Source organism: Anopheles bellator, chromosome 1, assembly GCF_943735745.2.
Source record: "Anopheles bellator chromosome 1, idAnoBellAS_SP24_06.2, whole genome shotgun sequence".
NCBI lineage: Eukaryota > Metazoa > Arthropoda > Insecta > Diptera > Culicidae > Anopheles > Anopheles bellator.
This window is the reverse complement of record NC_071285.1, coordinates 34,554,320-34,566,719: the sequence shown is the minus strand read 5'-3', so window position 1 is coordinate 34,566,719 and position 12,400 is coordinate 34,554,320. Positions and strand designations below refer to the sequence as shown.

The window sequence follows — 12,400 nt, the reverse complement described above, 5'->3', positions numbered from 1 at the left end:
ATCTGACATTTCAGATAACTGCCAAATTGTTTATGCTTATGTCAAAACGTTAATGTGTGGGCCGAGACTCAAATCCGACCAGAAAAACCGTTTGCAAACGCTTTGTTTACAGACAGAGGATAATGTAAGTTCTTATTTGCTGGCACAGCAATAAAATATAAAAATACAGAAACAAATATTCACAAATCCAGCAACCAGAAATCCAGAAGCAACCTCTTCGATTTCTGTTTTCTCGCACCAAAACCACGAATGTAAGCACGTTTGACGTTTGATATTTTAACCTGCCACACGAAGCGTAAACGGTTTGACGTTCTTACGCTCCGATTTACGCTTCGTGTGGCCGCCCCAGTTTTGTTTGTTGGATGTTCGGGGAGGAATTCGTCTCGAAACGTCAGTTGCCACACTCTTTCGGAGCTGCCGTTGGTAGGAACAAACCCATTGGTTTGTTCGGTTAGGAACAAACATTGGTAGGAACATTGTACATTGTTGAAAACAGTGCAGCAAACTCCAAACACACGAAGCCAAATCAAAGTGGTTAGAGATTTCAAAATGGCGATCGATCGAAAGTATTGAGCCCGAATCGCCAAAGAAAAGACAGTGTTTGTGTGTGCGTATATTCATCAAGGCAAAGGCAAAACGCAGAGACGGCGAGAAACGCACACAGCAACGATCGTTCTTGTGTGGAGATCGAACTGTCACAAAAAAATGTCCCGAGAAGTTTTTTTTCTTTCGTATTGAGCTATAGTGGTCTTGCCCGTCTCTTGCCCGCCCGCCCGAGAAGTGACCGATATTTGGCGTTGAATACTTTTGTGCCACGTAGGAGCGTTGTGAAATTACTCGCGCCATCGTGAAAGATCTTGCGTTGTCAACAATCGCCATCCTCGATTATCAATTTCGGGGTTATCCTACATGCGTGAATCGTGTGTGAATCGTTTGCGTGCTCCGTTCTGTGTCGGTAGATTGGTTTGTGCGTGCATTCGACAGGTGACCCAGTGAATTGGCCGAAATATCTTCACCGCGCGCTGTGCTTATTGTGCGTGAATCTCGCGTAACATCCAAAACAGGAATAACCAGTTCGTGGCGTGGACTATCCCTGATCCACAGGAACAGCCGTTGGGTAACGTTTGTTGCCAACGAAATTACGTCAACAGAAAACGATGTTGTCGCACTTCCGTGGCGCAATGCGTAGCACATAACCCGGTCATTTCAGCACTGCTTTCGGTTTTGTCTCGAAAAATGCTGCTGACGACGACCCTGCTGACTTCCGCTCCTTGGAATCGCACATTCTTGGAATCGCGATAGCGCCATCGCCAGACCATCGTCGGCATCGCCACCACGACTCTGACGAATGCAATAATGTAATTTCAAAACTTTGCACGGTAAGTGTCACCGGGTGTGGGATGTTATAGCTACACTAAGCTACACTTTCTCCATTATCGAGGACCTTGCGATTGCCGCCGGCAAGGTGCATAGTACGAACGGGTTAAGAGCGTCAACGAGCAGCAACACTGCAATCAATGCACCGCAAATCGTGACTAGGCAGGGCCAGTGCTGAAGGTGCACGCGAAACGGATTACCGCGCTTATTATCGCCGCAGTTCTGCAAAGCAAACCCCGATCGTGTCCTCGTGGGTGCATTAAAGTTACTGATAAGCAATTAGCGAGGCAATGTTGTGCCGGAGCTCTCTGCTAAACGCTCCACATTACGTTTGTTACGATTTTGTCGGTAGTTATCTCAGGAGTACAGCAGAATGATTTCAGCACTACGAGTACTATTTATTTTTTGAGTTAAAATGGTTTGTGAAAGTATTTTTGCTATACCTTCCTGTTGGTACATTTCGGATTTATGGTAGAATGTGGAAAAGGGCACGCTGTCGAAATGGTTCTCTATCATTATTCACAAAATACGCCACACAGCCAGTGCTTCGGTCGGCAGTTGGCCAGCCGCTCAAAGTGGCACCGTAATAATAGATGTGGCTCTTTCGGAGTGAATGGCTTTTTCGAGGCAAAAAGTGGTCAAAATCACGTCATCTTTTTATAACTCGTCGGTTATCCTTTTCTTTTTCCTTTCCTTTTGGCAGAGAAACTCATTAAAGGCCAACCGATTTTCTCGGCGTGACCAAGGAGCGACGGCTGTTCCGGATTTTGTTTTAGCCACCCTGACTCGGTTGACCCGTCGAGCGCCGCGGATTCATCGATAGTCGAAAGTGTCGAAAGTGAAAAAGTGAAACGAGGCGACCGAAACGTCACATCACCGTGTGGTGGTGCGCATCGCAAACAAAAGTTTAAAGCGACCGGTGGGGGAGCCAAACAGGAAAAGTCAGTGATTAAATTCAATTAGTGAAGGGCAATAAAAGGTGTCATTGAAGCGAAGGCGAAGAAGTGCATCAACCGCGAGCGGTGTGTGGCGGCGGAGTTTGATGCTGTGCGCTCGGCGTGGTTGACATCACGCCAGGTTGCGCCTTTAGTGGCCATACCGAGACCTTCGCCAGCATCTTCGCTATTGCCACGTGGTAGTGCCGAGGCATTGCAACCAGCTCAGAATATTCCTACCAGCGACGCAACAGCAGCAGCGTCGGGACCAGCAACATGGAGTCGATGGAGTACGAAGAGGCGCGTAATATGACGCTGCTGTTCTTTCTTGAGCGCCTGCTCGATCGCGGCGAACCGAGGACGCTGCACGACCTTTCCTGCCAGTTTGGGGCGCGCGGATTCACCAAAGAAATGCGCCAGATCGCCGGCGGTAGTCAATCAGGTCAGTGTGGGGGGATTTTGCATCGCTCTCCTACGAAAATTGTCCCGCTCGCAATTGGGGTATCGATTGACTGTAGGGCTCCCTGGCGTTCGGGCGACAGTCGCCTTCCGGTACAGGTGGAACGTCTTATGCTCTTGCGCATCGCCCACCTACCCCCCACAAGCAAGTTGCCATTCAGCCGAGTTTTATTTCGTGAAAATCGATCGACGCGGGCTCCAGTGAGCCAGCCAGCCAGCAGTGAGGGAAACGTAACGGGGCGGAACGAATAAAATAACGAAAAACAAAAGAAAAAGAAAAAAAACAGACACAACAACGGCGAAACCTAGTCAACAGGGACGAAATGTTGGGCGAGTGTGGGAATCTAGGGCACACCCCGCGCGCGCGGCGCCCCTTTCCGCAAAGTTGTCTAAGGCCATTTTCCTTCTAATCAAGCCGGCACGTCGCCGGATGTTGTTCCTCGCGGCCCCGGCGCGTCTTAGTGGTTCCTGTGCGCCAAAACAACCGACATGATGAAAACACATACCCGTTTCCAGCCACTACCACCCACATTTTATTATAGTTTATTGTTTTCGGATTTACATCCTCAACGGACTCTCCGATGCTGCTGCTGCTGATACGGCGGAAGGTTGCTGCAAACATTGCCTGTGGTGTGTGTAGTCTAATCGGAGTTGGTTCTCGTGGCAAGGAAATGTTTGACTTGTTAACTAGAGTGTGCTCGGAAGCCTTTGGCAGACCGATTTCTCCGCACGACGATCGATGGGCGATTTCTATGCTCAACAGAAGCATGTTTCCCGCCGGCGGTTCGCCTTGTCCGACTGGTGGCCGACTTAACTTGAGAGCATCCACAGCAACAGCAAGCTTCCCAGATTCTGTGTCGGCAGTAGAGTAAGACAGGGGTGGTGCAGTAGGATGTTTTCTGGAGCAGTTGTTGCATGTACCTCAGTCCAAAACGAAGCAGGAACGTTGTCTCGAAAGGTTGAATGGTTCGGATCGGAGTCTGAAGCGGGGTTGCTGCATGGCTGCATGGTTTTCTCAACAATATCATTGGTGCGATTTCATTACACGCCGCAGCTACTACCACTGCAGTGTGTCCCGGCATTACGGCGTGACGCGGGGACTGGCCGTAATGGCCAATAAATTATAAGAAAAATGTAAACCTAACTCTCTGGCTTCGGGAGGCCGGACACATGTCCGGCCTCCCAGCTCTTGTTGTACCTCCAGCAAGTGCAGCGAAGCAACTGCATTGTGCTGCTTATTATTGTTTCGCTCTCATCCACAACGACACTCGGTGTTATGGACAACAATAATGAAAAAAATAATCAGATTACACGATTATAGACATTTTAAACTTGTACTCCTCTTTTTAAATATTTTGATTTACGATTTGGCTCTTGTAATATTCTGTTCAATTTAATCCGCTTATGCATGGGAGCTCACGGACTCTGGTATATTACGCAACACACCTTACAGTCTTTTGAATGCCGAGTAGGCTGCGGATAGCATGTTTTTTACAGTACAAAAGTTTAGCTCATTCCCGGCTTCCGGTGTCACTTTTCAGTCTCACGTCAATGTGTTGCTCGTCAGAAACAAGACGGTGGAAGAGGATTAGTTTTCAAAGAAATCACTGTCCATATCGTAAGTTGTGTGTGTCCGTCTTTCTCTCATAATATGCAAAGCAAATACGTTGTCTTTTGTGACCCGTTCGTTGTGTGTCCTGCGATCCTAATTCGTTACGTCATTTTCCTCGCGTACTTGATGGGATGTGTACGGTGCTTAAGGTGAACACAAGTACACCGCAATAGCTGGGTCCAGAAATCTAAAGAAGATGTGGATACGTTTCTTAAAAGTGGCTTGTCGGAGTTTCGTCACTGAGCTTAATCAAGAAAATGCTCACACAGGAAGATGTCCTCGGTCTGTCTGTCGGCACGTTGCGCGAATAAACACCGGTTTACGACGCACGTTAGTCGAAATTCTCTGGGAGAGGTGACATTGGGCTGAAGATGTGCAGCAGATGATGTAATGGTCATGCGTCGTAATATGCGAAGGACGGCTTGTGATATGTGCGAATGACCACTCTTCGTTGTGTCACGCTCAGCGTGAGATGAGCCGCTTTTGTTGGCTACAACTTGTTTGCCTGTCATGCCATGGGCACACTAAAGTACACATCCTTGCTGCGAGGGACAACAATGGCGGCCAAACGTCTGAAGCAGCCCAGCAATTGCCTTGAATCCGGCGGCCTTATTGCCGTACATTCGGTAGCCTAATTGTGGGCAACAGTGGCACAATTGCGCAAGAACGTGTTTTTCAGCTTCCCGGACGGCGACGGCATCTCGGCAACAGGTGTCCATTGGCCCCCCTCGGGCTGGTCGGAAGCGGGAAAGCCACATCTATAAGCCTCCCGCGGGAAATCCTCCACCACTCGGCATGTGAGTGAGTCAAGGCAGCAAAGGTTAAAAATCGGATACACGACCCAACAAGAGGTTCAACCGGGAGAAAGGTGCGCAACGCCCCTGGTTCGTGATCTGCAATCGTGGCTTGGCAACGATACGAGTCGGGTTGGTCGCCGCGCGCTGCACGGATTTGCGTGACTTTCCTTTTTCGGTTTTCAATTCGGACTTTGCTGCCGCCATTTTACACCTCCGGTACTCTCACGGTGGGGGGTAGCCGGAAAATGAAACGATCGGCGCGGTACCGGATGGACGCCCGTGGAAAATGGTGGTGGAAAAAAGTGCATTATGATTTCACGATGCAGTGTTCGGTGTCCGGTGGGCGAGAGTGCCGCGCCCGACTGCAACGGTCGGGCGGCACGGCCACGGCTTCGGGTTGAGTTTTCCTGCGACCGTGCTAACCAAACTAGTAAGGGAAGCTGAAAAGGAAAAATGTGAAATAAAGCCGAAACGCATAGGAACCAGCATCCGCGGTAACGGCATGGCAGCGCCGGAGTCGGAGGTGGGAAATATTTGTTGGAGCCGCAATTTCGGAAGAAAATGGTCAACGGGCGTCATCCGGCGGTCGAATGCGCGTGCCGTGAAAGTGAACGTACTTGCTGGGAGTTTCTTTTTTTTTGTTTCAGCGAACGACTTCGTTTCGTGCGTGTTCTGCCGCCCTGGGCGTACCTCACCGGATATGGTACATGCAATCAAAAGTATGGTGCAAAAAAGGTCCGTAATCACAGCAACCCTCTAACGACCACAAGGCAAACGCTGTCTGTTGGGCTTGAGTGGTAATGAGCATTTCCTTACGTGTAAAGTTATTTATCATTTGGGTATTTAGAGGAAATTTACTTTGAAGTAATATGGTTATTTATATGTTATGATGGTTTGTTTGAAAAGTATTGTTTTTTCAATGAGCTAAGAACTTTTTAATGTTACCTTGTCAGTGCGAGTCTGATATTTCACTGAATTATTAATTCATTGAGTGGACCGAACACTCAAACCAAAGTAGGTGGTTCTCGGTTGCAGTAACAAGCTAGGAGAAAAGCTCAACGTCATAAATTTAACACGTTTGACGATCGATATCACTGTGCAAATGCTGGAAAAGGAATGCTTAATTTCGCAAGTACTTTACCAGAAGGCGGTCTGTCTAATGTTGAGACATTTTTTGTTTAATATCGTCTCTAACCTTTTCTCTTATCTTCTATTCATCTGACTATGTTTTCATAGTCGGAAGCTGTTTTCAGAAGACTTGTCTGAGTTGAGTGTTTATAATCCTTAAATTTTGCTGTCAATTTCGCTCATTTATCCTAAAACGTAATCCATCATCGGTGCTTCTTCTTAATATGTCTGTACAGTTCGTCTGCACTTTGCACTGCTGTCGTCTATTGTTATTCGCTCTTTGGCTTGAGTTTGAGTTTTCGTCAAGATCGAGTTTTGTGTTTGATTGAGGGCTAATACAACCCGGATTGGATCGGACCGGTTTGTGTGCTAATCGGTTGCCATTTCGCTTATGGCTGTCTTTTTAAATGTTTCGAGGTAATATAAGCCAATATTAATGAGTGCATTGTTCATTTTCCCACTCGACAAACGGGAGTCGTTACTGTAGTGCCCGGCTATTTATGCCGCTGTCAATCTGTTCCGCATTTTTCGAAGACGTAGCAACCGTAGGTTTTTTCAAGGCGTACACCGTTAAGAAATTCTGCGACATTCCGCTATAAACTCAGCTCAACGTGAGTGATGCGCGTCTGCAGCATACCACGAGCTGCACAAAACATAAATCACGAATCGATGCTCGCAAAAGTGTGCCAACGTCGGCAAGGCAAGGGCGCGAATTCAAAACGAAGTCAGTCAGTCATGCAAAAAGCGATCAAACCACTGCTCTGTGCGCGATAAGGCCGCCGTCGACAAGAGTGACTCCATTCAACTGCAACGGAATGGGACTATGCTGTACGGACGTTTTCTACTGAATCGCTGGCTTCTTGTTGTTCGTCCTACCGAAGGTTCTAAGCTGGGCAAGAGTTAAACGTGCGGCGCGTAATGGTGCCTCCGGTATGTTGCGCCCAAGTTGCCACACCTTCAGATTTCAGGAAACTATTTTGTACCCACCCATCGGGCTCGCCAATGGAATGCGCTGGGAGGGAAATTGATGTCACCATAGTATGGTTTCTTTTACATTTTTTTTACCTCGTGGTGCGATGGTGGTGGAATCGCTGTGCCTTTCTTATTTCGTGGTCACTTTGCTCTGTTTTTTTTTAACTTCCCACCATGAGATCGACTGTATTTATGGTGTTAAAATGATTTCATTAACAGTGGCCTCGTGATAAGTTATGAAATGTTGATTGTGGTGCTGGCTATTTTTAAGCTCCGGTCATTACTCACAATGATAAAAAAAATTTATTGTGCAATTTGTATTAAAACGATTAGAAATTCAAATGTACGCGCACCCCATAGAAACGATATAATTTATTCGTCATTTCAGTAGGTAGCGGATTTATTTAGACATTTTAATGTGCGAGAGAATTTATTCGAATTTTGACAGTTTTTAATCGTGCACTTTCCATTTTTTAATAAGTGATAAGGTTGTTTCGACGGATTCATTTTTGTTCGTAGACCACAGCCTGATAGCTCCCTTTGTTTGTAAAATCTGTTGAATGTCTGTTGTGCAAAATGTATGACCTACCGTAAAGTTCTGGCCGTTACCCTTTAAACTGCCACCAATCACACAACACCGTTACTAACTGCTTTTCTGGTGCGAGAGCGCAAATTCCGTTGTACCATCCTGTTAGGGATAAAAGTTACAGGGACTCGGACACGTTCACGTTTGACGAAACTTTGTTGCGTGCGTTTTGTCGATAATCTGAAACGTTGTTCTTCATTCCTATCTGCGTGGTGCAAGTTTTGTAACTCTTTTCTTTTCGGTAGAGCGTGATGGGAAAATTAGATCGATTTCACACTGCTGTGAAGAGTTAGAGAATTTAGTTTTGCATTGTACGAGTACTTTTGATTTGTCTGAAGCCGCCATGGTTTGAGTGCTCAAATGTACGTTAGTTTAAAATATGACACATTAGGCTATAGCTGTTTTGAAAAAGCAGTTGATGTGATGTGAAAGCTATAAGTTTTGTAAAGAAAAGCTGTCTTAATCAACATAAATATTGCTAAAGACATAAATATGATAACTTCTAGAAAGATGCTCACAGTTGCTAAATGTTTTAAACATTCATTCTCGTTAAAAAACTGATGGATTATTTTACTCGTGCTAATACAATCGAAACAATTTCTTTGAACTCTAATCAGGAGCGTTTGGACGGACTTTTGGTTGCCACTTTTTCCTGTCTCTATCTGGTGACCATTAACCAACTCACATCATCAATCGGCCACTTTCAATTTCTTCGCCAACGTCACACGCTTCGATCACACCGAGATCAGTGAGATCAGTAGTCCCAACTACTGGGGACCGCTACAGTGATCCAAAGTCACAAAATGTTTGGCGCTAGTCGTTCGACCCGCAATACATACACATTGCCGCATCAAAATCGCACACGGAAAGCGCGAAGTTGTTGTGCCTTCCTCGGACTGAGTCGCTGAAGAAATGGTGTTGCCGATCGATCAATTGGAGTTGTTCCTGCGTCCGCCGATCGATTTTTCCAAACTACTTCTGTTGCAGCGAACGTGGATACTCGGACGATTATTCAATTAATTGCCAGTTTCTCTTCTGACGTGTGTTAGTGGATTGGTGGATTGGTTTCTCTTTCGCATCAATCAAACAGCCTCCGCTGGTGAATGAGCAATGTGCACATCGACAAACGATTCGCATCACCAAAACTAGGATCACTGTAGTTGTAGTGTGCGCGGGTGACCATATTTTCTATTGCCAACTGGTCGATAAATTTCCCGCCCTCATATTTTTATCATCGTCCCACTCGACGAAAAACACATGATAGCCCAAAAGAATGTTGATGTTTGGTTTTTTATTTGTTGATTTATGTCTTCAAAGTGTCTTAGTCATCAACAGTGGCAGGAGCATTGTTAACATTATTGTTTTATAATTTCAAAATTAAATAACGACAATTAAGGAGAAAGCTTAAGTGATGTTTACTGTGATCATATGATCATATGCCTTTGTATGAGTTTATTGATGTGTGAATATTTTTGTCTAACTACACTACACTTAATGACGATAGTGCACGTAAACTGTTTTGTTTGAACGATAAAATTATTTGCTACTTGAAAGCAGTACGTTAAAGCTTCCCGATCAAAAAAAGTTTTTATTTTGTTTAATTGACTTAAATTTTTTGAATTTTTTAAATCAAATTTTTATTTTTGAACGTGTCTTGTAATGGTGTATTGTGTCTTAACGTACTTAGGAAATATTTGGAAAAAACACACCAACGGCAGGTGCTGCAGGTCATCTCCTGCAGGTCATGACTCGTGGCGGGTTCTTGTCACCCAGGATTTAGTTTGGGACAAAGGTCCCAGGGTACTAAGTCTGGCGAATAGAATGGTATTTATCTTGATGGAGAACCCTGGCCCAGGTGTTGGAGCTCTGTTGTCACATCTCGGGTCTCTGTTATCTCACCTTTTCTTTTTTAAAGGCGACATGCTCAACTCTCTAATGCTAATTTGAAAACATCCTAATCTATATTAGGATGTTTTCAAATTATGTTACTTTTTGAATATTGAACTTACTCGTTTGAAATCACAGACCGCTAGCAGCGCTTGTAATCTTCCCTCTCCTCCTTGAAACACTCAAAATCTTTGTCACGGAATATATTCGCCGCTTTTTCATACATTCGGCGCGAGTAAAGTTTTAATTGCCGTTACTGGATCGCAACGAAATGTTTGTGAGTTGGAGAATAAATTTTTCACTGAGGGGTAAAGGGATGGATCTAACCCGCATCTGGCAGATCTCGTAGCATCTGCCTCAAAGCAACAGATTACCCAGTTCGTTGTGACACCTCTCGTTGTGACCAAGTCGAGAATTGCACGAACCATTTGTCAAATTGCCATTGCAACAATCGTTTCAATCGTCAGAATAGGGTTTACGTAACATTATATCTGGATAATAAACGAGCACCACCATAACTATCTTACTAACAAAAAGAACTAGAAACACGAAAGTGGTTCTTGGGGGCGAACCTTCCATCGACTTTCAAAGTACCTTTTTACGATAACATAAATGTTCCCGAATGCAGCATGATTTATTTTGTTGTTTCCATTTTCTCATTTCACAACCGCAACTACTACCGTCCGTCGCCCGTCCCCGGCGGCATGTGTTGGTCCTCTTCCAAGGCAGCGTTGAAAACATAACGCAGCTTTCCAAGCTATAATGACGAGGCACCGTTTCCTTTTTTCGCCACGAGCGAGAGGCATGCAATAGTTATGATTACATGTTGATTCCCCGTTGGGTTTGATCGGAAGCAGTACAAAAATCGCATCGGAATACCGGACCCAGATGCTTTCGAATGGGAGCAGAACCGGTCGGCGGCGCATACACGGGCTCTCGCTACGGCTATCACCGTAATCAGCGGGTCGCTGGTTGCGGGGAAGTGTTTATGTTACATTGATCGCTTTTGACGTCCAATGATGCGCCGGGAGGCAGCGCGTCCGCTCTCCGGCGCATCCGGTGTTGCGATCCGCGTGAGCCCACCACTCTGAAGCATCACTGCCTGTGCCCTGTTTGGCACACGCAATCACTTTAATCGACACGATCAAGCTTTACCTACGGTCCAAAGGAGCACCTAACTCCTGGGTCCATCGTCCCAAGCCAACTGTCCGATGATAGTTTATGTACTGCAATTCACTTGTAATTCGCTTAAACAGAAGACATTTGAATTGCACTGTCCAAAAGATTGTATATATTGTGTAGAAAAAAGCCGTCTCCATCGAAGGATCGGTTAAAATCAAGGTCCAGAAATGCGTATGAAGTGCGAATGCTCGTGACACCTTACGGTGGTGCAGTGTAGGTGGATGGATGAATCAGTGGAACCGCAACAGACACACGGAGCTTCGCGACGAAGTTGTTTTTGTGACACTCGCATTTCACGCGTTGTAGTGTTTGATTAAGATGCGAAAAGCAGTACCAATACATGCAGGATGGCATTGGTATGCGCTCATGTGACATTTAATGGCGGCTGCGACCATCAGGCGACATGACGACATCGGTCAGAAATGCACCACAATCTTATATCTCATATTTTATTTATTTATTGTCACCTGTTAGAACGAACGATCAGAGAGCAGCGCAGATGAACCGCGTTTTATCGCATATTAAAATACTGTTTGGTTACAGTTCGTAGAAGCGATCGGCCACGTTTGTTTGTTTTTTTAAACTAAATAATGCTTGTTGGTTTTTTCATACGCATTCCAAGCAATCGATTTTATGTGAATCGATTTTATTTATATTGATCCCCCAAAGATGAGCCAATCAAGGCGAGAGATGTTTAGGATCACCGTGCACCACCTTGATGATGATGATGATGATGTGAGGTAATTCCTGCCAGACATGCTGTAACGGAAAGTCGGGCCCGATTTAGGACCCCGTGCTCTGCTTCACGGTGTGGTGTGCTAGCTGATTAGCATTAACTCGATTGCACCCGCACGCCATAAATTATGCACACAAATATTTGCTGCCACAAGGCCTGGCGGGGCCACCGCCGTCGCCGCACAGATACGTCCGAGTCCGAGATCGTGGTTAGTAAATTACCTGGGTGCAATTATTATTAATTGCTCCTGCGTAGATTTCTTGCTTTCGCGCGCCCCAAAAGCCGCGTCAGCTCGCTAGTGCGCCGAGCAGCGATGCTCATTCAACCGTGACCGCGAAGCGTTCGAAAGATTGTCGAAGATCGCGCCGACGTCGCCGTCGTCGACCGAATTTAAACGAGGGAAATTGATGAAACACGGAAAAAAGTAAGCAAACACACACAAACACACTTCGTGGGCGCGTGAGCTGGAAAACGAAAATGGAAAGCAACTTCAACCTGGCGGCGGGGCGACCATTACTACCGACCGTCGATCGCTGCTACTTCTTCGGCGCGCGCGATCTGTTTTCCGATTGATCCTCGGACCGATTGCAGCGCAACGCTTCTGTTGGCTTTTCTCGGGGCGGCGGCCACAGTTCGATATCAAAACGAAAGACACGGCGAAGAAACTACTTTTCATTTCGACCGATTTTTCACCAAACGGCTTTGGTGTGTTTGTGCTCGGGTTTTTTT

At 45.9% G+C, this 12,400-nt stretch overlaps 1 protein-coding gene across 1 annotated transcript in view; it reads right to left on the bottom strand.

The window, feature by feature from the left end:
- Positions 1 to 11,635: 11,635 nt before the first annotated feature.
- The window catches only part of LOC131215481 (protein dead ringer-like), a 118,167-nt gene continuing 117,402 nt past the window's right edge, over positions 11,636 to 12,400 (bottom strand). Inside the window, exon 11 of the mRNA XM_058209871.1 lies at positions 11,636 to 11,694. Within this exon, the coding sequence (XP_058065854.1) occupies positions 11,636 to 11,694 (59 nt within the window). The remainder of the gene's footprint in view (positions 11,695 to 12,400) is intronic.